At 45.9% G+C, this 25,300-nt stretch overlaps 1 protein-coding gene across 8 annotated transcripts in view; it reads left to right on the top strand.

The window, feature by feature from the left end:
* Window positions 1–25,300, top strand: part of SCN4A (sodium voltage-gated channel alpha subunit 4) — a 121,987-nt gene that overhangs the window by 26,823 nt on the left and 69,864 nt on the right. For 7 of the 8 annotated variants that reach the window (XR_008310555.1, XM_053266425.1, XM_053266429.1 and 4 more), the window contains 6 exons: window positions 670–1,001; window positions 9,349–9,467; window positions 14,120–14,209; window positions 18,850–18,978; window positions 21,185–21,276; window positions 22,548–22,850. Coding sequence is in view for 6 of the 8 variants with exons in the window: in XM_053266425.1 (XP_053122400.1) it covers window positions 723–1,001; window positions 9,349–9,467; window positions 14,120–14,209; window positions 18,850–18,978; window positions 21,185–21,276; window positions 22,548–22,850 (1,012 nt within the window). In the remaining 2 variants the exon portion in view is untranslated. Of the gene's footprint in view, window positions 1–669; window positions 1,002–9,348; window positions 9,468–14,119; window positions 14,210–18,849; window positions 18,979–21,184; window positions 21,277–22,547; window positions 22,851–23,570; window positions 23,584–25,300 lie in introns of those variants that run through there. The other variant, XM_053266430.1, reaches the window with a different exon arrangement.

Below are 25,300 nucleotides of genomic sequence, written 5' to 3' on the forward strand. Positions count from 1 at the left end.
CCACGCTTCTCCTTGCTGGCCTCATCTTGCAGGGCAAGTTCTTTCCTCTGGATTGTGCTGCTACTTGCTATTAGAATCGACACTGACTTGACGGCACTGAAACAACCAATCAGCTGCCTCCAGCTTTGCCCCCCGCCATCTGTGAAGGGGGCAAAACAGGCAAGCCTGATGTGGGTGGGGTGGCATGGGGAGAGAGACGTTGAAGCAGTGGCAGTGGTGAGGAGAAACAGGCAAGCTAATGAGTGAAGCTGGATGCAGCTGCCTAGAAGCATCTGGAAGCTGGAAACAGCAAGCAGTGGCATGGGCTGGAGAACAGAGTGTGGCCCAGAAAGTGAGGCTGATAAGGGGGAAGAGGGTCAGCATCAGCACCCGCCTCTGGCCCAGGTGATGGGATTGGTGAGGGGAAAGAGAGGAAAAATCTCGGGAGGGCAGCAGTGGATGGGGTGGAGTGGCAGCAGCTGACAGGTGGGGTGAGACCCACAGCGAGGAGCTTGTAGCCACTGCCCCACAGTGCATAGGGGAGCCGCCCTGTCTGGTACCTCTCATGTGGTATGCTTTTAAATGGCATGGTTGTCTGAATCCACTCAAAGTCATCACATAATTAGGCTTATAGTGGAGCATGGCCAGTCTGGTACAAAACGAAACCATCTTTTCTCCTTGTTCTTGCAGCCTTTTCATCAAAGTAAGGCGAGGCAGAAGTGGTCCAGGAGCAGAATGCAAAGATGGCAGCCCCGCCATACATACCTGGTCCAGACTGCCTGCGCCAATTCACCCGTGAGTCTCTGGCAGAGATAGAGAAACGGATTGCAGAGAAGGAGGCTGAGAAGGAGGCCAGGAAGTTGAAGCACGAACATGAGGAAGTTGTTGATGAAGAACATGCGCCCAAGCCCCGCAGTGACCTGGAACAAGGGAAAGGCCTCCCCCTTATCTATGGGGACCCTCTTCCAGAACACATCGGGGTGCCACTGGAAGACTTGGACCCCTTCTACCGTGATCAGAAAGTAAGTGGGAAGAGTAGGGTAGGAAGAAGAAAGAGAAGAACCCAGCCACAGCATGAGGTGTTCTTGTACCATAGACGACCCGTTCCTCAGGGCTGGCTTGGTTTTCTTGACCAGTTAAGGTCACTTGGGATCAAGCTGAATGCCCCAAATAACTTTGGATAATTTCTATTTACTGAATCCAATTAAGTGTGATGTACTTTTTCTTTTATTAGTAATTTTGAGCCAGGTTGCCCCTTAAAAACTAATTGGCTCATTCTCTCTTTAAAAACAAACAACCACTAACAGAAAACAAAGATGGACTTTTTACTTGGTAAATATATACATAGAAAATGGTGCCATTAGGGCAACAAAACACTTCATTGTCTTGTTAGCATGGCTAGAAATAATCAACCTATCAGGACTGGCAGCCTGGAGAAAAGCAGATAGTAAAGTGGAGAAGCAGGTTCCGTGGGGTGGAAAGTCTGAGAGCATCTCCCAGTTTAGCCAAGTAACACCGCTCAGACTGATGAGCCAAGCCAGAGTCCGGATTGGTTAGGACCCGGTGGAACATGATTGGGCCCTCTCCCTGGGTCATCGGATCTCTGTTGAAGTGGGATCAACAGGGAATTGCCAAAGAATGGCAGTGCCACTCTTTGGCCATCAGCAGTGATAGCACTGAGGCAAAGGAGAGGGTAGGCCACAATGATGCAGAGAAGAAGGTACCTGGGAGTCCCACTGCCAGAACTGAAGGCACCCCCTGGTAGGGATGTGCATGGAACGGTGGCAGGGAGGCTTGAAGGCGACGGGGGTGCTGCTTTAAGAGCGGGGGAGGGTGCACTTACCCCTCCCGCCACTTTCCCCCTGCCAGCATGCATTTTTAAAAATGTCCATCAGGGCGGCAGTGTACCTCCCTGCCGCCCCATTGCCCCCGTTTTCCGGATATGACTGGAAGTATCTGATGCGATATGATATGACCGGATATGACCGGAAGTCTTTAACCCTAACCCTCCCCCACTCTTAAAGCTAGACACCCTCCACCATCGAACTGGCAGAACTGCTGGTTCTTCGGACGGGTTCAGAGTCCCATAAAGGGTCTCTGAACCAGTTCCGTGCACATCTCTACCCCCTGGTACCTTAGAGAACCACTCAGGAAACTGAAGCAAGACAGGCTTAAAATGAAAGGCCATGATCCAAAGAGCTCAACTGGTAGCATATGAAGAGCTCCATTGGTAGCATATGTAAGACATTGGTGTATGCTCCATTGGTAGCATACCTAAGACAATCTAGACTCACTGGGCCAGTCTAGTTAAGCATTATGTCTCCAAAGCACTTCGGCATGTATACCAGACTGTTTCTCAAATGAGTTCCTCAGGCTGAACTGTAGGCAGTTTCCAGGTTCATCAGATCAAGGTTCATAATGCCCTATTCACACACTATGTTCAGCACTTGTACAAGGAGTGTACTGTATACACAGCTTCAGATCTGTACATACGTACAGGTAGCCACATGTTATGTGCACACAGGTAAAGCAGCATACACAGATAAAGCAGCATATCTGCCCCATGCATTTGAGAGGCCTGTACCCAGGTTCACTTTTAACATGGATACATGTTAAAAAGTCATTTACAGAAAGACATTTATGCACTCATACAACATAATATCTGAATAGGGCTCAAGTTGAGCAGCATAGGGTATGGAATACGGTATACACATTATAATGCCCTTATACAAATCTATGGTGTGGCCACATCTGAAGTACTGTGTACAGTTCTGGTCACTGTATCTTAAGAAGGATATTGTAGAACTGGAAAAGATGCAGAAGAGGGTAACCAAGATGATCCTGGAGCACCTTCCTTATGAGGCAAAGGGACTATAACACCAGGGGCTCTGTAGTTTGGAAAAGAGGCGACTAAAGGGAGACTGTCATGTATACATTTATGCATGGAGTGGAGAGAGTGGACAGAGATAAATTTTGCTTCCTCTCTCATCACACTAGAACCAGGGGTCATCCCATAAAACTGAAGGTCAGGATATTTAGGACCAACAAAAACAAATACTTTTTCACACAGCACATAATTAATCTATGGAATTATTTGCCATGGCATGTGATGATGGCCACTAGCAAGGGTGACTTTAAAAGGGGCTTAGACAAATTCATGGAGGGCAGGTCTATCAATGACTACTAGTCTGGTAGCTATGGGTCACCTGCAGCCTCAGAGGCACGATGCCTCTCAATACCAGTTGCAGGGGAGGGATAGGAAGATAGAGGGCATGCTCTCACTTCTTGCCAGTGGGCTCCCCAGAGGCATCTGGAGGGCAACTGCTTTAAACAGGATGCTGGACTAGATAGGCTTTGGGCCTGATCCAGCAGGGCAGTTCTTATGAGTAAAGGACACTTAGCAGTGCCATTATACATGGGACAAGGAGCTCTGTCTAGTGTATAGAAGGCTTCAGGTTCAAATCCTCGGATCTCTAGATAAAAGGATCTCTGACAGTAGAGCTGGGAAAAGCCCCTTCTCCAAGACAGTGGAGAACCACTGCCAGTCAGAGAAGACAAAACTGGGCAATCAGAAACATATTCTGAGTCACTATGAGGCAGCTTCAAGTGTGTTTGGTGCAAGGCTTTCCTCTAGTGTTTGAAAGTAAAGGGGCATGAAAGTCCCTATTTGGTTAAGGCAAGTAGGGGAGAAAAAAAGTTCTACCATTATAAACCTTAGAATTCTATGGCTTATAAATATGGCAACTCTTGAGCTAATAATTTTGGTATGCATAATCTACTTGATTATGCCACAAATATGCCTAATTTCAAAGAGATCTGATATTTGCTGCAGCTACAGCAAGTTAAAATGTGCTGAAAATCGGCTCTTTGGCCCTTTTTTGCCCAAATGCTATCCAAGCATATCATATCCTTCTTTCAAACGTTGTTGAAGATGACTGATATAATGTGTTCAAGCTTGTCCAGGAAGGCAATCTTTTGGTTTAATGAAGTCTGAAGCAGTGGTTCAAAAGCTATTAAACTCTCCCTACCCCATTAAGTCTATTAAAGCCATTAAAGTCTTCCTACCCCCGCCCCAACTCCTGCTATGCTGCCTCATTGTGGTGGTGGTGGTGGGGCGTGTTCCTGGGAGGGATGAGTGAAGTACGCTGGGAGGTATACTCCCAGTAAGGTCACCCAAAGCGTGAAGGTCATCCCAGCTGCCCACTAAAGCAAGCAGGCACCTATATTGGGCAGCAGAGTTATAGGAAGGTGCTGGAGGCGGACAATCACTTCAGTGACAACGACAAAGGCATCATTTCATACTGTGTGGGAGAAGGCAATGGTAAACCATTCCTGTATTTTACCAAGAAAACCACATGGATAGACAAAATGGATGATTGCTGGTGCAGTGCCGGATGATGGGCCCCTCAGGTTGGATGTTACTCAACATGCTACTGAGGATCTCTCAGAGTACCGATGGTGTTTATGATGAGGTTAGACTAAAGCCTTTTTGATGTCTAGCCGCTGATGTTGCTATGCAGGAAAAGAAAATCCAAAGCTGCAAAGACAGAATTGCAATGGGAACGGGGAATGTAAGAAGCATGAATATGGGAAAGCTTGACATAGTGAAAGATGAAATGAATCAACTACAGATTGACATCTTGGGCATCAGTGAATTAAAATGGACTGGAATTGGACACTTTCAGTCAGAAAACCATACCATTTACTACTCGGGACACAAAAACCAAAGAAGGAACGGTGTTGCTTTCATAGTCAGGAAGGATATAGCAATGACAGTACTTGGGTACAGTGTGGTAAGTGACCAACTAATATCAATTAGATTTCCTGGACAACCCTTTAACATAACAGTTCTTCAAGTTTATGCCCCAATGACTGATGCAGAAGAAGAGGAAGTTGATGAGTTTTATGCTCAAGTTCAGTCTGAAATTGACAGAACATGCAAGCAAAATGTGATGCTGGTGGGTGGAGACTGGAATGCCAAAGTTGGAAAATGTAAGGAGCAAAACACAGTCGGACTGCATGACGTAGGAAACAGAAATGTAGCAGGAGAATGACTTTTAGTTTATGCCAAGCCAATGATCTCTTCATTGCTAACACATTCTAACACATTCTTTAAACAACCAAAGCGGCGCCTATACACATGGACATCACCAGATGGAGTACATAGAAATCAAACTGATTACATTATTGGTGCAAGGAGGTGGAAGAGCTCAGTTATAACAGCAAAGACGTGGCTGGGGGCTGATTGTGGAACAGATCACGAACTGCTGATGTGCAAGTTCCAAGTCAAGATAAAGCAGGAAAACAAAGCTATCCAGCTTCAATGATATGATCTTGAGAATGTACCCACAATTTTCAAGGAGAACATCTGGAACCACTTTGAAGTTCTGAACCTCATTGATAGGGAACCAGAGGAACTGTGGAATGAAATCAAAGATGTTGTTAAGGACAAATGTGAAAAAGGACTGCCAAAGACCAAGAAATGGAAGAAAGCAAAATGGATGTCAGAACAGATGGTGGAAATTGCCAAGAAGAGGAGAGAAGCCAAAGTCAAGAAAGATAAAGACCTCATGAAGGAACTTAATAGGGAATTTCAGAAAGCTGTTAGAAGAGACGAGGAGCAGTACTACAATGAAATCTGTAAAGACCTTGAGGATTGAAATAGACACGGAAAAACAAGGCAAGTTTTCCAAAAGATCTCTCAACTCAGAAGGAGGTCCCAACCTTGAATTGGTATGTTAAGGGATGACAAAACACAGATAGTAAGTGATTCAGAGAAGATCAAACAGAGATGGAAGGAGTATACTAAAAATCTGTACAGCAGAGACGTCAACATACAAGATACTCTAGAACAGGGATTCTCAATGTTGAGTCCCCAGATGTTATTGGACTTCAACTTCCATAATCCCCAACCAAAGGCCACTGGAGCTGGGAATCCCTGCTCTAGAAGATATTCCCTACTTGCAAAAATCTCTAGTATGGGAAGATGAAGTTAGGTTAGCCCTCCGGTCATTACCAAGTCGGAAGGCTACAAGAATCAATGGAATAGCTACAGAAATATGGCAGGCAACAGAAGAAGAATCAGTCAAAGCTCTAACCAAACTATGCCAGCAAATTTGGAGAACAACATAGTGGCCAAAGGATGGGAAGAGGTCCGTCTACATACCCATACCAAAGAAAGGAGACTTAACAGATTGTGCAAACCATCACACAATATCCTTAATTTCACATGTTTGCAAAATAATGCTCAGGATCATCCAACGCAGATTAGAGCCCTACGTGGAAGTACCCAGCATGTGTCAGCCCTCTTACAGCATCGCCTCTGCTTTTGCAGCCTCATCCCAGCTTGGTTGGCATGCAAGGAAATGCACATTTCTGCAAAAGACTGCAAATCCTCCTCCCAGATCTCCCCCCTCCAAAAACTTTCAAAGAGCAAAAAGCTTGAGAACTGGGTTTTCAGCTCTTTATATTTGGATTCCATAGGCATGACTTGATCTTATCATGTAAATGGTAAGACTGATGCCAGCGCTTTGCATCAGATTTTCCAGGAAACTTTGCTGAAAACCAGCATTTTAAAAACTTGGATATAAACCGGGATGAGGTTAAATCCAGTAGGAAACGCCTGATTAGTGTGTGGGGTGCTTCCAAGGACATTGAACTGACCTCAGCGGGAATCTGGCTGTAGTGAGAACACACAGCCTCCCTTCCACAGGAGATTCGGAGTAAAGCCCCTGTATGAGAAAGCACCTAGCAAAGTTATACAGAACATGGCTGGTTTGACAATGAAGCCGGAATACGTTTGCCAGTCCTCTGACATTGGCAGAGAGAGCCACCTAGTGGATTCTATTGCAAATGCAAGGAGGTATGCTGCCCCGCACCAGCAGTTTTGCAGACAGCGCCGGTGGGGGAAATGCAGCAGGATAAGCACCCTCGCTGCTCCTTAAAGGTAACCCCCTCCCCACTGCCAAACCGGCCAAGCATCGGTTCATGCACATCCCTTATCTAGGGCACCGGTCACAGATACCAGTGCTTGTCTGAAGAAATGAATGCCATATTCATTAAACCTGAGGCATGCTAGCCTCCTGATAATCGAAATGACCGCATTCACTGATACATTGTTCGTCTCTTCAGATGAGCACTGGTGTTTCTGTAACCAGCACCTGAGAGTGGGTGAGTGTTGGGGCCAGGTGGGACTTCCAGCCCTGTTTTAAACGCTGCTTTGTTTGTAATGCCGGAAGAGGGCTACTGTAGTATATCACAATGATGACTGGAAGACTATACTATATTGCAGAACATACTACAACCGTTTTAGAAATCTATGAAATATCAGATAGTTTTTAAAAAAAACTTGCTGGTTTAAGACGAGAGTTAAGCCTATCTTATTGTAAACATTTTAAATATTCATCGTTGTCATATTTGGGCTCAAGCGCCACAAAGCCAGGAAATTGGAACCTAAAGATGCCTGAACAGACATGCCACATGATCAGTAACCATGTGCAATGTCACAAATTGTGCTCGCTTACAAATTACCCTCTATGCACCCACGCTTTCCCTTGATCTTTGAGGCCCAGCTGAACATGGGTAGAATGGAATGCTTGATACCAGCAAAGGTTCCCCAGCTTGCCCATTGAAGGCAAGTTTTAAGCAAGCACAATTTGTGACGTACATTATTACTGATCATGTGGCATGTATGTTAAGGCATCAGCTTTAGATTCCAATTTCCAGGCTTTGTGGGGCTTGAGCTAAAATGAGATAGTCTTAACTCTGGTCTTAAACCAGAAGGTGTTTTGACTATCTTATATAATAGTAAATATACTTGGAATTCTGTAAGCATAGATACGAGTCAGGCATTCATGGCAAACACACCGTTCCCCAGTCCAGCTTGGACTGTTGAAGCATATGAGAAGGGAAATCTCAAGCTAGTAGGGCTTGTCCCGTTTGCAGATGTGAGAATTGTCCTCCTGCCCCCTCAAACATCAAGTTCATCAAATGTGTGAAGGCAGAATGGAACTCTCACAAGCCACCACTCTGTGACAGGAGCATTCCCAAACAGCAGGCTTAAAAGCAGGAGAGGAGTATCTTAGAGTGAAACTATTAGCCAACCCAAAAAAACGATGCAAAAAGTGGAATTTTTTTACTCCAGACATAAATCAGGCTAAGCTCCAATGCACAATGAAAAACCAGTATAATTTGTCAGACCTGTACTAAACAGGCTATGTCGGACCACTCAGATACAAAGTTTCAGTTTTCTGTTTGTGGAAGTGCCTTTATTTTGATATCCCCATAACTCAAGTATTGAAAGCATCAAGTATTGACACTTTTGAACTTTGGTGCAGGAGAAGACTTTTAAAGGTACCATGGACAGCCAGGAAAACAAACAAATGGATCATAGAACAAATCAATCCAGAATTCTCACTCAAGGCACAAATGACCAGGCTCATACTTTGGACACACTATGCAAAAACCCAGATCCCTTGAGAAGTCCATAATGCTGGGAAAGTTGAAGCAAAGAGAAGAAGAGGACGACCAGCTGCAAGGCAGATGGACTCGACTATGACAGCAATGAATGCACCACTGAGAGACCTTAAAGGCTAAGTTGAAGACAGATCACCCTGGAGAGAATCTATCTATGTGGTCGCTAAGAGTCGACACAGACTTGACAGCATTTAATCAAACATTCAATGAGCAAGAGCCAAATCAGACATGTCATGAGTAGGTTTGCCAATTCTGCCTGAAGCTATTCCTTCAAAATCCCCCCTCCCCACAATATTTTCCCAGTATTTTTCACATCATTAAGCTATTAAAATCCCCAGGATTGCTTTCAACAGTCACCTGGAGACTGATGCCTTTTCCTGGAGGGAAAGACAAGCCTGGAGGGTTGGCAACCCTAGCCATTGGAGATCTGTGACTGGATCTCCCAATTAAATTTAAAAGGAGCTTCAGGGTCAGGGGGGTTTAACTCACAGATCAGCACCTCCCCCCTCCAAGGAGATATTAGCAGGTCTTTCGTGGTGGTAAGATATATAGACTGCGGAGATAGTGTTAAGTGGAAGGGTTAAATTCCTTTCTCTCAAAGCCTCCACTTCTGCACAAGTGATGCCTGGATCCAATGATGAACCTCCCCCAACATGTTTGGTTTGGCCCAACTATCTTTTTGTATAGACAGAAAGAACTGTATTTTTCTCAGCCAGACCAATTGTCCATTAAGCCCGGTTGCCAGTTGCAAATAGAGGATTCTCAGCTCCCTAACAAAATTGCAAGGCTTGTGGGAGCCTAGGAACCTATCATAATTGGCTTCCAGTGTGATGTAGATTATAATTTTAAATTTACCATGGTTTTACATCTTCCTTCCTTCCTTCCTTTCCTCAGACTTACATCATCCTCAACAAAGGAAAGACCATTTTCCGGTTCAGTGCCACTCCTGCACTCTATATGTTGGGACCTTTCCATCCTCTCCGGAATTGCGCCATTAAAGTGCTTATACATTCATATCCTTCCTGCTGCTTGAGCTAGACATGTTTTGTTTCTGCTTAGTGGGGCAGGTGTTTTTTTTGTGTGGGTATATTTCTGGAGGACAAGATAGGGGGAGCTGCTGACTCAGCAATTCTGTTTCAGGTTGTGCAAAAAATGTCACTTAGAGTTGTCTCTGTGTACCTTTTGGTGAATGAAGTGCAAATGAAGAAACATAACTGCCAACATTTGTCAATTTTTTAAAAATCCATAACAATTTGGGTTAAGTTCCTTCCCCTCCCTTCAAATCCCTGCCCCTTCATTGAGGGCATATCCCTAAATGTATCATAAAAGAGAGAACAGTGTCAAAATGTTTCATGTTGTAATGTTATGAGTCTGAACAGCAGAGTTAAAGATTTATGTACTGTGTATGTAAACTCTAGTTTAGATTGAACTTGCTGGCAAAGGAGCTAAGGACTGAGTTCTCTACCAGCCCTGGTTTAACAACTTGCAAAGGAGCCAAGTTCTTTCTAAGACTATCACAAAGTGGCAGTCTCTATTCTTTGGAAATTTTTATTCCACCCAACTGCCCACAATCTTTCAGTCTCCACCAACAGCAAAGGTAGAATAGGATGGCAAGTACATTGGAACATAGGAAGCTGCCATATACTGAGTCAGACCATAGGTCCATCTAGTTCAGTATTAGGCAGCACCTTCTCCAAGGATGCAGTCAGGAGTCTCTCTCAGCCCTATCTTGGAAATGCCAGGGAGGGAACTTGGAACCTCAGATGCTCTTCCCAGAGCAGTTCCATTTAGGGATGTGCATAAAACCGGTTCTCCCGGTTCGGTTCGGATCCGAACCGGGTCCAAACCGGACCAGGGTGGTTCGGTTTTGGTTTTGCCGAACCACCCCCCGGTTCGGTTCGGATCCGAACCGGTTCGGATCCGAACCTAACCGGTTCGGATCTCAAAAAATAGCTGGTTTGAAAGGGGACCTTGTGTTCTACCTGCCACCCAAATTTCAAGTCGATTGGACCTTCCTCTGATTTTTGGCGATTTTTTGAAGTTTTAGTGACTTTGGGGCAGTTCGGGGGCATAGCATGGGATCTGGGCAAAAGGAGTGGGGTGGGGTGGTAGTGCCTAATGGGTGCAGGCTACCACCCCAATTTTAGGGGGATTGGGCAAAGGGCTGATTTTTGGTAAATTTCTGAAAATTTCATGTCTTTGAAGCAGATTGGGGCATATTGGGGCAGAAAGTGGGGGCTAGGGCAGAATAGTGGGGTGTGGTGGTAGTGCCTAATGGGTGGAGGCTACCACCCCAATTTCAGGGGGTTTGGACAAAGGGCTGATTTTTTGAGAATTTTTGAAGTTTTAGTGACTTTGGGGCAGTTTGGGGGCAGAAAGTGGATCTGCCCCAAAATAGTGGGGTGGGATGGTAGTGCCTAATGGGTGGAGGCTACCACCCCAATTTCAGGGGGATTGGGCAGAGGGCTGATTTTTTGAGAATTTTTGAAGTTTGGCTGTCTTTGGGGCAGATTGGGGGCAGAAAGTGGATCTGCCCCAAAGGAGTGGGGTGGGCTGGTAGATAGTGCCTAATGGGTGGAGGCTACCACCCATCCCCAATTTAAGAGTGATTGGGCAGAGGGGTGAATTATGGTGAATAGAAAAGGTGTGAATTCTCATTCTATCATAGCAAATGAGATATTTTTCAATTAAACAACTCTCATGACCCCACTTTCACTTTTTCACACTTTCCTTTACTATGAATAATATGAGGAAGTAATCAATTTAGCACACTTCACCTTATGAAGACAAACCTCATACAAATAAATTCACCATAATTCACCCCTCTGCCCAATCACTCTTAAATTGGGGATGGGTGGTAGCCTCCACCCATTAGGCACTATCTACCAGCCCACCCCACTCCTTTGGGGCAGATCCACTTTCTGCCCCCAATCTGCCCCAAAGACACCCAGACTTCAAAAATTCTCAAAAAATCAGCCCTCTGCCCAATCCCCCTGAAATTGGGGTGGTAGCCTGCACCCATTAGGCACTACCACCCCACCCCACCCCACTCCTTTTGCCCAGATCCCATGCTATGCCCCCGAACTGCCCCAAAGTCACTAAAACTTTAAAAATTCACCAAAAATCAGCCCTTTGCCCAATCCCCCTGAAATTGGGGTGGTAGACTCTACCCATTGGGCACTACCACCCCACCCCAAAATTTTGCCCCTGGGCCCCTTTTTACCCCCCCGAATCGATTCGGATTCGGATTCGGATTAAATCCGAATCCGAACCAAATCAAGGGTGATTCGGGTGACCCAGATTCGGGCACAAAACAGAACAGGGGTGATTCGGTTCGGGTCCGAGCCAAATCACCCGAAATCCCAAATTGCACACCCCTACTAAGCACACACACAGAGAAGAAGCAGGAGGCGGAGTGTGGATTCTATGATAGCATATTAGAGTGGATTGATGGTGTCTCATTGAAAATCTCATTTGCTATCATAGAATCCACACTCAATACCTCAGAAACAAGAGAACCCTGTACCCATGGGGGTGCCCCTACCAGAGATCCCTGTACCCCATGGGTTAGAAACCCATGGGGGTGGTTGGCACCCTATGTGCACTACACCACCACTTGCTCTGGGCCACCCCAGCACCCCCATGTGCACTTATAGGGCTGCTGAAAGCTCCATTATAACTTATTATGAGGAAAAACCTTAAAGACGCGTAAACTTCAAAAATCACTTAAAAATCACCTCTTTGCCCAATTCCTTTCAAATAATTCTGATAGCTTCCTTGCCCACCCTAGGAACTACCACCCACCACACTGCACTCTACGATACCCCTTCCCCCCCGACGTGAAGCTATACATTTGCTGCAATCCTAATTATTCTCTATGAGGAATTCAAAAACACTTAACAATTCACCAATAATCAGAGGAGTGTCCAATTGCCTTGAGATTTTTTGGGTGGTAGGCACCCATGCCTGTCTACCACCCACCCTGCTTTTGTGCTCCTAGGTCCTCCACAACAGGGGATATGGACTGGTTCGGGTCCCATTATACTCAATGAGAAAAATAATTAAAAATATTTCAAATATTCATAAAAAATCATAGGGGTGTCTGATTGCTTCAGGGTTTGCATGGTTGTTGGCACCCATGAGTGCTCCACAATAAGAAATAATGGCCTGGTTCGGGTCCCATTATATCCTATGAGAGAAAAATAAAAATATTTTTCAAAAATTCATAAAAAATCGTACGAATGTCCGATTGCTTTGGGGTTTGGGTGACAGGTACCCCTGGGTGCCAGCTACCATCTGACCAATTTTCAGCTTTCCGAACCGATCCAAACCGGTCCGAACCGGTTCGAAACGAACCACCCCCAGTTCGGTTCGGATTCGAACCGAACCAGGGGTGGTTCAGTTCGATCCGAACCTCCGAACCGGAACCGGTTCAGACCCGAACCGGTTCGGACCCGAACCGGTTCGGATCCGAACCGGTTCGCACATCCCTAGTTCCATTCCCTAAGGAATACCTTAGTGCTCACACATATAGTCTCCCATTCATATGTAACCAAGGTGGACCCTGCTTAGCAAAGGGGACAATTCATGCTTGCTACCACAAGACCAGCTCTCCTCCCAATATAAGTGTAAAGTTGTACGGTTGGGCTGGGGAACAATCCCCCCCCCTGAATATTTTATTGGGGAAGGGGGACATATGAGCAAAGGATAATAAGCAAAGCTAGATAAACTCATCCACCTAATCTTTCAAAAACTGTGTCTCTAAAACAGCCAGTCTCACCAATCTCTCAAGCCTACAGCAATTTTCTTCTTACTGCATTACTTCTGATTCTTCTTCCTCTGGCTTTCTCCTTTCTATCAAAACCCTTTTCTAAACTGTGCCTTATACTCTAAAACTACTCCCCCTCCTAAAGTAGCCAGTCATGAGGGCAGATTTTGCATTCTTGGTTTCTGTTTCCTGGGCAGAGCCGGATTAACCTAGTAGCAAATGTAGCATTTGCTACGGGCCCCGCATTTTTGAGGGCCCCACACTAAATGTTTGCAAGCTTTTCTCCTATTCCTATAACCTCCTCTCCTGTCTGGAGATCTCTCCTCCTCTCTGCTTCTGCAATCCACCCTAGGCAGGAAAAGAGCCGTTGCGGTCTTAGTGCTCACTGGTCACCCAGTCCTCACAGCTTCACTCATTCCTGTTGAAGGGAAAGTTCGCTTTTCTGCCCAGGCAGTGCTCCAAATGGCAAAAAGCCGGGGCTTGCAGCAGCCCGAAGGAAATAGCCTGTCCATTGGCTTTGGAAATTTCTTGTCATGCTTACTTTAGGGCCCCTTTATAACATATGCTACAGGCCCTGCACTAGCTTAATCCGGCCCTGCTGGGCTAACCTTTTCACCTCTGGATGTAATGAATTTCCTAGCCTTTTGACCTCAAGCTGCCATTTGAAAACATACAACCGAACACAAAATGGAGGACCTAATCTCAACCCTTCACACTTTTCAACAAACACAATGCAGAGTCTCCATGGGCTTTGCTTAACTAGTTGTGTTGTAGTCCTTTGGAACCTGGCCATGGTGCCAGCCACGAGCAGGGTTGATGTTGTCCTGGGTTTACCCAAATGGGTTTGTCTTGAGAATTTTGAAGGAGGCCTGATGTATTTCCTTGACTTTGTTTCAAATTATTCAGCATGTTCATCATGATAACAATCTTAGCCAACTGTTTCTTCATGACCATGAGTGACCCTCCAGTGTGGGCCAAGGATGTAGAGTAAGTGTTGTTTTTAACTTCCTTTCCCATCCCCTCTGCTGATTCTCAGCTTGATCCTTATAGGTTGAGGTTCAGGGAGGAAAGGAATCGCAGGGGAGCAAGGGCAGGCAGTCTTAGTTCAAATGGATGGATGGATGCCCCGATAAGGAAACCTGTGTGATCTAAAAGCTTGCAGCAACAATAATCACTTTGCCCTTTATCAAAACATCTGCTCTTGATGTGATTACAAACTCCCCATGAAAGAGTGTTGTGACTCAGCTAGCATGAGAAGAAGATGGGAGTGCAGGGTTTTTGTTCCAGGGCTTAAAGTCTTTCCTGAATCTTCCCTTGAGGTGCTCTGCAAATGCTTCTCAGGTGAAGACAGATATAATATGAAAGAGAGCTCACAGTGTATCCCTCAGTTGTGGGCTGAGCTTAGCTTTGCAACAGAAATGAGAGCTGTGTGTGCATACCAGTGAACGGAACCCACCGTGGTTCAGTCATTACAGTCACCCCCCCCATGCTTCAGGTGGGCTCTCCATCTCTCTTTAAACTTAAAAAATACTCCATAGTTATGTTTCCATCAAAAACACATAAGATAATTATGTGATGAATAAATTTATCTGTTTACTCATCACATTGGTTAAAAAATAAGAATCTAGTGCAAAACTGCTCTGGGGATGGGGGAGGAGTCTGTCTCTGACAGCATGAGGCACCAGCAAATCAGCACCATGCACAGTGGGCATATATACGGCAAACTTACAAACCTGTTTTTTGGCCCCTGGAGAAGAAAGAGTACTTTTGGACCGAATAGAGCGAGGGGGCTTTTATTGGCCCCTGTCCTGCTATGCATGTTGTATCTGTCTTCTCCCTTAGATGCCCCCTACATAGGTTCACACTCAGTTCAGTAACCTGAAACCTTTCCTTTTTGCAAGAAAGCCTACAGCTTGTATGGAGAAGATCTCTGAGTTCAATCTCCCAGTTTCATCAACTTAAACACAGGCAATAGGTCAAAAATTTGACTTGATTAAGACCCTGGAGTGGGTCTCAAGCAAATTATAAATTTAGTTAGAAGGATAGATTCTCTTGCTTCAAATTGTTTGGGTTGCTTCCACACTGGGGGCCTTAATGTAGCATTATCCTCTCTAATAAAATGCTTGGTGTCCGTCCGTGCCTGGCCTGTTCTGGGCATGCGCAAAGCGCATGCCCAGAACAGAGCCAGGGAGACACGACCGCCAGCACCCAGCGGCCATCCTGGGCGGCCAGAAGCGGCCGCCCTGAAGAAGCCGGGTAAGCGGCGGCGGGGGACACTGACCGAGGCCAGAGGACGTGGTGCGGCCAAGGCGGTGGCGGAGCCATGGCCGCGGTCTGGCCGCACCGCCGAAGCCGGGCGGGGGGAGGAGGCAGCGGGGGAAGCTGGCCGAGGTGGTGGCAGAGCCGCCGCTGAGGCCTGGCGCCGCCGCCGGGCGGGGGGGGAACTTTGGGGCCCAACTTCCCCGCACTAGAGCCCAACTTCCCTGCACCTCCCCCACATGAACAAGGGCCAACATGGCCCAGGAAAATGCCACTGCGGCAGCTGCCGCCAACCGCCCTCCCAGGAGCCCAATCCCACCTTCCCCACTCCCCCACACATGAACAAGGGCCAACATGGCCCAGGAAAATGCCTCCGCCACCGCCAACCGCCCACCCAGCTGTCCAAGACCTCCTTACCCGAAGAAGAACCAACCCAGACAAGCGAGGAAAAAGGAGCTCACAAAAAGAGCTCCTCTCTCAGCAAAGACACTGCCCAGACTGCCACTATGGATGCAATAGGCGTCCTTTACACCCAATGCAACAGTCCGGGAAGAGGCTTGGCCGAGAAAGGAGCTCTGCTTGCGAGCTCCTTTCTCCTTCGCATTCAAAACAATGAGTAAAGTTGCCGGGTGGGGGGTGGAGCGCAAGACTCTTCTGGGTAGGGGAGAGGGGGAAGGGGGGAGGGCGTGGGGGAGGGGGGGAGCGGGGAGGGCAAGAGGGAGGGTTGGAGGGGGAGGGCAAGAGGGACTGGGGCAGGGAGGGGGGCAATAGGGGGTGGGGGGAGTGGGGAGGGCAAGAGGGAGTGGGGCAGGGAGGAGGAGGGAGGGCCAAGAGGGGATGGGTCAGGGTGGAGGGGCAAGAGGGAGTGGGGGAGGGCAGGAGGGAGTGGGCCAAGAGGGAGTGGGTCAGGGGGGAGGGGGAGGGCAAGAGGGAATGGGGCAGGGAGGAGGGCAATAGGGAGTGGGGGAGGGGGGAGGCCAAGAAGGAGTGGGGCAGGGGGGAAGAGGGAGGGCCAAGAGGGAGTGGGTCAGGGTGGAGGGGCAAGAGGGAGTGGGGCATGGGAGGGGAGAGGGCAAGAGGGAGTGGGGCAGGGGGGAGGGCAAGAGGAAGTGGGGCAGGAGGAGGGGAAAGGGCAAGAGGGAGTTAGGCAGGGGGAGGGGGAAGGGAAGGGCAAGAGGGAGTGGGGTGGCAGGAGGGACTGGGGCAGGAGGCTGACAGGAAGGGGAGGGTGCGAGCGGGGTGGGAGGGGGAGGAAGAAAGGCCAGAGTGTGGGGCAGGAGGGAGGGTGGGACAGGAGAGACAAACAAATACACACACACACACACACAGACAGGAAAAAGAGATGAAGAACACATAAAGGGGGGTAAAAAGGCTAGCGCCCGTTATTATAACGGGCTTAAAAATACTAGTATTATCAAATAATGCCTTTCAGTGCTCCCTCTAATTTTTTTAATCTGTGTGTGGAATGAGTTTTGTTCTGGGTGGCAGTATCAAGGCAGTGTGCGGTGTGCTTACATGCATTCAGAGTGAGGCCTTCCTGATTCAACCTGAGCAGGATCTAAAATTAAGCGGACATTAAAAAAACATGTTAGTGCATGCACATGAACATACTTTAGAAGGAACACTGGTGCCCTTCCCCATGTCAAAATCTTCCTATAACATTTATCCATAAGTCATTCAGCAAAGGTCCCCTGCAACATTAATTAAAAATCCGTTGATTGCAGAGTTGTTCCGTTATATTGCTTCCTGCCTGGGCATTGGATTAGTGATGAATTGCCTGCTAATTAGTGAATTTGTTTTTTTATGGGGAATCCATATGATGTTTTACAATCATTGTGTCACAGTCCTTTCTGTGCTGTTATCCAGTGTGATTTCAGACCTGATGTTTGACTGTTTATTTTGCTATAAAACTCAATTGCTGAACTAGTATGCCCAAATAAAGTGCTTCACAGTAATCCAGCCGCGACATGACTAAAGCATGGGTAATCAAGGCCAGATCTGCCTTCTCCAGAAAGGGACACAACTGGCTCTTCACTCCCTCAATCCCCCAAGCAGAAACTTACAAAGGGAAGTCCTCTAGGACAAATTGTGGGTTCTTCCTTCCCAGATCAGGAGGACACAAGTTACAAGGCATCAGGCAACTGAAGTTTCTTCTCTCCTGTATTGCTCCTGCAGCTGTTCCCGGAGCTTCAGTTTTCCATGAGGTGGATCTAAGATGTATCACTCCTTTGGCTCCAGTGCCTCCAAGTGCGATGCTAAGTGCAATATTTAATGTCATGCTTAGTGTCACATTTAGCGCAACCCCGAGGTGCACACCAAGGTGCTACCTCAGAAGCCTCCCCAATAGATATATTTGGGGAATAGAAACACAGCAGGAGCAGGTTCAAGTTTGATGACAGACAAACAAACAGCAGCACCCAGCAAGCACTCTACCCCCTCCCCAGTCCTGTTTCCCTGTTCAGCATGTCTGGGTGAATTAGTGCTGAGATGCTTTTTACTGCTTCTTATTTAGTCAGCATTTGGAATAGCACTATTTTGTTATGATAGATAGAAAGAAAAGTATATGCATATGGAAATAAACTCCTAATTTAACACACACACCTGTGGGAATAAAAATGGACTAATTAAGGGGCAAATTAAGCACAAATTCTCCAATCGTGCTGAACAGGGAAGCAATAAGACTGGCTGAACTTGCAAACAGAAGCTTTCAATTAGTTTTGGAAAGGATCTTTGCTAAATTGAATCTACTTGTGAGTAGACATTCTAGGAGGATCTTGGTCAATAGAGCACTTCATTATGTGCTGAGCGGGACCTCCATTTTAATTTCAGTTCCAGCAGTCCCTCAGCAACATTCAACTCTAGTTCTTCTGCTTTATTTTTTATAGTGCTATTTTGCTATGTTCTTTAAAAAAGGGAAAAAAATTATTGAAATTGGTAATTAAAACTGCCCTCCCAGCAGGAACATATACTAATATTGGAGTAGTCATGGGTCAATTAACAGGATATTAATATCACTAATTCCACTGCCCTGCTCAAGTGGAAGCAATAAAATGAACTGAAGAAGCAAGCAGGACGTGTTGAATTAAGTGCAGAAGAGCCCTGAAAAGTCTTACTAGTGCTTTGCCTGTGTTCATGGGACAGGCTGGTACTACAATTGTGTTTTATTGCCAAAAAAAACCCCATCACAGATCAGATCTAATGTAACATGGGAGGATAATTTATAATAAATTGGAATGCAATGATTTCACAACCTCATGTGGATTCTCTATAGAAAATATTGCATCTTGACCTTTAATTTTTAACATTAACCTTTTAATTTTGTGATTAATTATGGCTTTCTTTACCCTCTGAACCATTCCTTTCCACAGATACACCTTTACTGGCATATATACCTTTGAGTCTTTGATCAAAATATTCTCTCGAGGATTCTGCATCGATAGCTTTACATTCCTGCGAGATCCATGGAATTGGCTGGATTTCAGTGTCATCGTCATGGCGTATGTTGCAATCGACAAAGGAAGCAGGATGGGAAACCAACAATGGGGAACCAGAGAGTTTTTTAATGCATGTACACTGTGGAGATAGCAAGCACTGAAACTAGGGGTGTGCATGAGTCGGTTCAGTGCCTCCTTAGAGAAGTGCTGAACTGGCTTGGGTTCCGACATTTGAACTGGTTTGGCGGGGTGGGGAGTGGTTCACTTAAAAAGCAGATAAGCAGCTCCTTACCTGTTCCACTGCCACCCCACTGATTTTCTGGGTGCAGGGCTCACTCCACAAAAGGCCGGCCATGTGTGTGCCGATGCCGCACGCAGGCTGCAGAGAACAGCGCCTCAGCCACACGCGGCCTTTTGTGGAGCGAGCGCCACACCCAGAAAAGAAGTGGGCTGGCAGCAGAGCAGGTAAGGAGCTGCTTACCTGCTTTTAAAGGGAACAGCTCCCCACCCTGCCTATGGCTGCACAAGGATGTTCATGCACATGAACACAGGATGTTCATGCACATCCCTAACTGAAACTACACTCCTGATCCACCACCTCCCTCTGAAAAGTTAGGCTTGGATAGATATGCACTGAGTCAGTTTTGTAACCTGGCACCCTGTAAACGAATGTAAGTATTCACGTGCAGACCCCCTCCTGGTACCTCTGGTGAGCAATAGGTTTGTGGTCATTCAGCAATCTGGCTACTCTTGCCTAAAGCCAGAAAGTGTCTTGGAATGTATATTGAGTCATAGCTAGGGGAGGGACTGCAATCAGTCTGGCCTAGCAGATTCTGTGTAAGGGGAGCTCAGTGGTGGTTCTCCCATGAGGCCATGTGAGGCAACAGCCTCAGGCGGTGAGTGTGTCACAAAGCGGCAGTTTTCATGGGCACCACCCCACTTGCCTGCTGAGCCTGTCTTGTCTCCTCTCCGCTGCCTCGCCTTTGTGCATCTCTGTTCCTCCTTGCTGGCCTCACCTCCCTCTTCTGCACCCTTGCTCCTTGTGCTGGAATTGACACTTCCCCTCTTCTTCCTTGCCAACCTCACCTGCTGGGGTACTCTCTATTCTCTGGCTGGTACCAATGCTTGTTGGAGCAGGCAGCGTGGATGCAGCTTCACCTGCCCCTGTCTCTCACTGTTACTGCTGCACCAGCGATCATCTCTCTCTCTCTCTTCCACTGTCTTTCCAGCACCAAACTTGTCTACTTTGTCTCCTCCATTTTGGGAGGGAACAAAGTGAAGCTGTTTGGTGTTGGAGGGGAGAGAGGCAGCAGGGACTGGTGCTGGAGGGGTGACGCAGCAGTGGTAGTGAGAGACAGATGGACTGGCAAGGCTGGGTGTACACTGCCTGCAAAGGCAAGCAGTGGCACTGGCTGAAGAACAGAGCGTGCCTCGGAAAGTGAGATCAGCAGGGGAGAAAGAGGGATGGTGTCAGTGCCAGCCTCTGCCTGGCAGTGCCAATGGAGGGGGTGGTGTGGTGTCAATGCTGGGCTTGCCCAGGGGGCAGAGCTGGGGGGGGGAACAGGGCAATATGTGACTTGCCTCAAGTGGCGAAAGGCAATGAGCTGTCTCTTGGGGAGCTGTATTGAGGCAGGTTGATTTGGGTGTTATTGTGTTGTGGATACAGAGACGACTGAAGGCCTAATTTAGCTGTTACAGGGACAAACCCTCATATCCTCTGTGTGTCTCCCTGGTAACGTCTAATAAAAGAAACTCATGATGTGACACGATCACATTAAGTTTTTTTCCTGCCCCCACTCCGATTTATTGGCTGTCACTTGCAGGTGGTGGAGATACCCTGAGTGTGATGACATCACAGCATATTTTCCTTCAATTAAATGATACTGGGAAGATGTGTGGAGGCCATATGGGCAACTACCAGTACCAACTATACATTTGACTAGGTTTTTACATTTAAGGAGACTGGATTGCTGCTGAACCTAGTACAGTTTGTGTGCTTGTTGCTCTTCCCCTTTCATACATGCTCAGCTTGTACATTTGTAAATTAAAGAGATACTTGCAGAGACACCACATGCCTTTATGTGTTTCCCCCTCAAAGGTAATTTACCACATAAATGTTACCCTGGACATCCCAGCATCTTGTTAGTCTAAATTCCAAGTACTGTCTTAATCTCCAGGGTTGTATCTCTCTGGCATGTTCAGTCCTAATTTCTGCTTCTGTAAATTGCCTGCGTTAATTCACAGCTCTCTCTCTTCCCCACTTTTCTAGTTATGTCACAGAGTTTGTTGACTTGGGTAATGTATCTGCTCTACGGACGTTCCGTGTTCTTCGAGCGCTTAAAACCATCACGGTCATTCCAGGTGGGTTGTGGGGGTGGTATTGTTTGGGAGTGGAGACTTTCCTCCAGGTTTGGCTGATCTTACCAGTCAGAGTCAGGCTTCTGGGGTTTACAATTGATACTCCATCCAGGCCATGTGGAAAGGCCTCAAAGCCCTTAATTTGTGTTATGCCAAAAAGTTGTCAGTTGCCATTATTAACAAGATAAGTGCAGAAAGTGTAACCAAATTAGATCTCTAGTTTTCCAGAGAGAAAAGAGATACTGATGGCATACAGCAAAGCTGTAAATTCATAATTTGCACAAATTCAAATTTGAAGGAACAAGCTCCATAGTTTCAGAATTTAAATTCCAGATTTGAAATGCCTTTTTAATGGTTTCAGAATTTCTTTCTGAAGAGTGCTTAAAATAAAAACCTCAACTGCTTGCTCCATTTTGCTTGTGTTGGTGAGTGTACCCTGTTTCCCCGAAAGTAAGACCTACCCCGAAAGTAAGACCTAGCAGTAATTTCTGATGTACCGCTAATTGCCCTAGTGCATTTTTTTGGGCTAAAATTAATATAAGACACTGTCTTATTTTCGGGGAAACACGGTATATCAAACTGCTGAGGTGCATTGTGTAAGGAGAAAGCTGTCTAGAGGTTCTGTCACTGTTCAAACTGAGGAGAAAGGCGATAAAGAGGCCTTTCCCTTTTCCTCCAGCTCATGCAGTATTAATGTCAATTTGAGCAGTGGGAAGCAGGTTAGGATTATCTTAAACAAAGTAGAGATGTGCATGAAAGGAATTTTTTTGATTTGTTTCTAATTTGAATCAAATTCCAAAAATTCATTTTGGATTAAAATGAAATTAGAATCTGGTCTGAAAATTCAATTTGAATTGAATTCAAATCAATTCAGCCCTGTTTTGGTGCCTTTTAAAAACTAATCAAGGGGCCTGAATGGTTTTTAAAAGGTGCCAAATTGCTCTCAAACGGAATTTGAATCAAACTCTGAAAATCGGCATAATTCAATTTGAATTCAAATTACTCGAATCACCCAGATTCACGTTGAATCAATTCAAATTTGAATTGATGTGCACCTCCCTAAAATAAAGATAGAGGAGTGGATCAACTGCTAGAGCTAATGTTGATCATTCCTTTTTTTGTTCAGTACAAAATATGGCCCCTATTTAAAATGTTACCAGCCAGGAATCTACTGCTTTAAGAACTGTTGATGTACGTTATAAAAATTGCCAGAAGACCCATCTTATGTTCTCTAATGAACATTAGTGCCTGTTTGTCTCCCTGCCTTCAACCAGGACTGAAAACAATTGTGGGTGCATTGATCCAGTCAGTGAAGAAGCTCTCTGATGTCATGATTCTCACAGTCTTCTGTTTGGCTGTCTTTGCCCTCATTGGTCTGCAACTCTTCATGGGTAACCTGCGGCAAAAGTGCGTTCGGTGGCCGATTGCCAATGAAACACTGCAAGGAGCTGCCTTTGGGCTGGATAGTGATCTCTTTGACAATGTCACGCTGTATGGCAATGAGACTATCCCCTTTGGGAACACCACTCTGCATAGCAATGGAACCTTTGACTATGAGCAGTACATAAATGATGAAGGTAGGACTATTTTTCAAAAGCATTTCTAATGTTTGTTATGTCCTTTGACTAGCTGCTATTTGTTGAATGAGCTTCTCAGATCCAAAGGATAACACTACCACTTTTTGACTACATAACTGCCTTATACTACTTAAGGCAGAGGTTCTCAAACTTGGGCCTCCAAATGTTGTTAGACCAGCTCCCATAATCCTAAGCCACAGGGCTATTCTGCCTGGGGATTATGGGACCTGAAGTCCAACACTATCTGGAGACCCAATTTTGAGAACCCCTGGCATAAGGTCATTGTTCCATCAATCCTAGTTTGTCTACTTTTCTCTCAGACAGGGAGAAATGTTTCCCAGCCTTGAATTTCTTTTGGCTTAAGGTGCCAGGAATTGAACCTGAGATCTGCTATATATAAAGCATATAGAGGGAAACGTTGCTATTCACGGACTTGCCATCCACATTTTTGCATATCCACAGTGTCTAAATCAGGGATTCTCAACGTTGGGTCCCCAGATGTTATTGGACTTCAACTCCCATAATCCCCAGCCCCAGTGGTCTTTGGTTGGGGATTATGGGAGTTGAAGTCCAAAAACACCTGGGGACCCAACGTTGAGAATCCCTGGTCTAAATGACACCCTATTTCATTATCCATGGATACTAAAGGGTTAAAACCCATGTATCCATAGTTCCTAGAACACTGGAGTAACTCCGACATCACTTCCTGCTGCCATTTTGTATGCGTGTCTATGTAAGCATGAGCTCATTTTTTTAAAAAAAAGGTATTTTTTCCAGCGATCTTTTTGCAGTCTTTTTTTGGGGGAGGGGGCATTTCGCTGCTTGGGGGGCATTGCTGGACACAAGGAGACCCTGGAGAGCATGGTACAGTTGCTGGGGTTTTTTGCCCATTTTTGCCCTCTCTTTACTGTTTTGGTGGGTATTTCATGGTTTGGGGGCATTGTTGGGAACATGGAGGACACAAGAAGACCCCATGGGGCACTGTACAGTAGTTTTGTTTTTCCCCACCTTTTAAAGACGTTCCCCCCCCCTTTAAATCAATCCAGGAACCAAACTCCCCTTTCTCCATAGGCATAATGTCTCATTTCTTGTGGTTTCGTTACTTGTGGGTAGTAGGCAAGGAACGGAACCCTCGTGAGTAGCGAGGTTTGCCTGTTCACTGTCATTGGGCTATGGTTCCTTCCCAATTATGGCTTGTTCATCCATGCATGTGCACCCCTCATCATTTGATGTCTCTCAGCTAAACGTGAACTATCGCCATTAAAAATATTGTGTTTGAGTTAACAGCAGATGATATGAATGTTTTCCCCTATAGAGATTCATTTGAGGGATTCACACACACATACCAGCTTCCTAACACATGTTGGTAGAAAAATAGATGTTTCATTGTGCTTCAGAGTATAAGGTGTGCAGATTTACAAGTATACAAAATTACAATTACAAATTCTGTATTTTTAATTTTACAAATGCTATTCTAACCAGAATTTTGACACTTTTAATGTACTGCTCAAGTTGCCATACATAGGTGGTTGCCCCATTTAATCCTCTGATCAGATCTGTGAGGTAGGTTAGGCAAAGAGATGGTGATTTATCTAAGGTTATCCAGGAAGCTTCATGGTTGCGTAAGGACTGGAATCCAGGTCTCACTGATTGAAGCCCAACCCTCTAGCAGGTACATCACACTGGTTCTCATTAACTGGTACTGCTAGATAAGATGCAGAAGATCCATTGTCAAACTCTCTAGCTTTAAAAATATTAAAAGCAGCCCCACTCCACCCCCATTGAATTGGGATTAAAGCCCTTGGGGAGCAGGCAAATAGTACAGTACCTGTATGGTTTCTCCTACAGGCAAACGCCAGTGTTTTTTTTTAAATTATTTCTTACATTTCTATATCGCCCCATACAAAAAAGTCCCTGGGCATTGCACAATCTAAAAAACCATTAAAAGACTGACACAATTAAAACATTTTTCAAATACAGATAAAAATGCTAATACCCGGAGCTTTAAAACTATAAACTAAAAGCCTGACTGAACAAGTGTGTTTTCAGGTCCTTCTTAAAAACCTTCAGAGAAGGGGAAACTCTAATTTCATTAGGAAGCATGTTACAGAGTCCCGGGGGCAAATCTAGAAAAGGCCTGGTTTCGAGTTGCCACCAACTCAACCTCCTTATATGATCTTAATAGGCAGCAGGGTTGATGAAGAAGAAGGCGTTCTCTTAAATACCTTGGACCCAAGCTACTAAGGGCTTTATAGGTAATGACCATCACTTTGTATTTTGCCTGGAAACTTATTGGCAGCCAGTATAGTTCTTTTAAAATGGGTGTAATATGATATCTTCGGGCAAGCCCGGAGACCAACCTGGCTGCTGCATTCTGTACTAACTGCAGTTTCCCAACTACATACAAAGGCAGCCCAACATAGAGCGCATTGCAGTAAAGTCTGGATGTT

This window comes from Hemicordylus capensis, chromosome 6 (genome assembly GCF_027244095.1).
Source record: "Hemicordylus capensis ecotype Gifberg chromosome 6, rHemCap1.1.pri, whole genome shotgun sequence".
NCBI lineage: Eukaryota > Metazoa > Chordata > Lepidosauria > Squamata > Cordylidae > Hemicordylus > Hemicordylus capensis.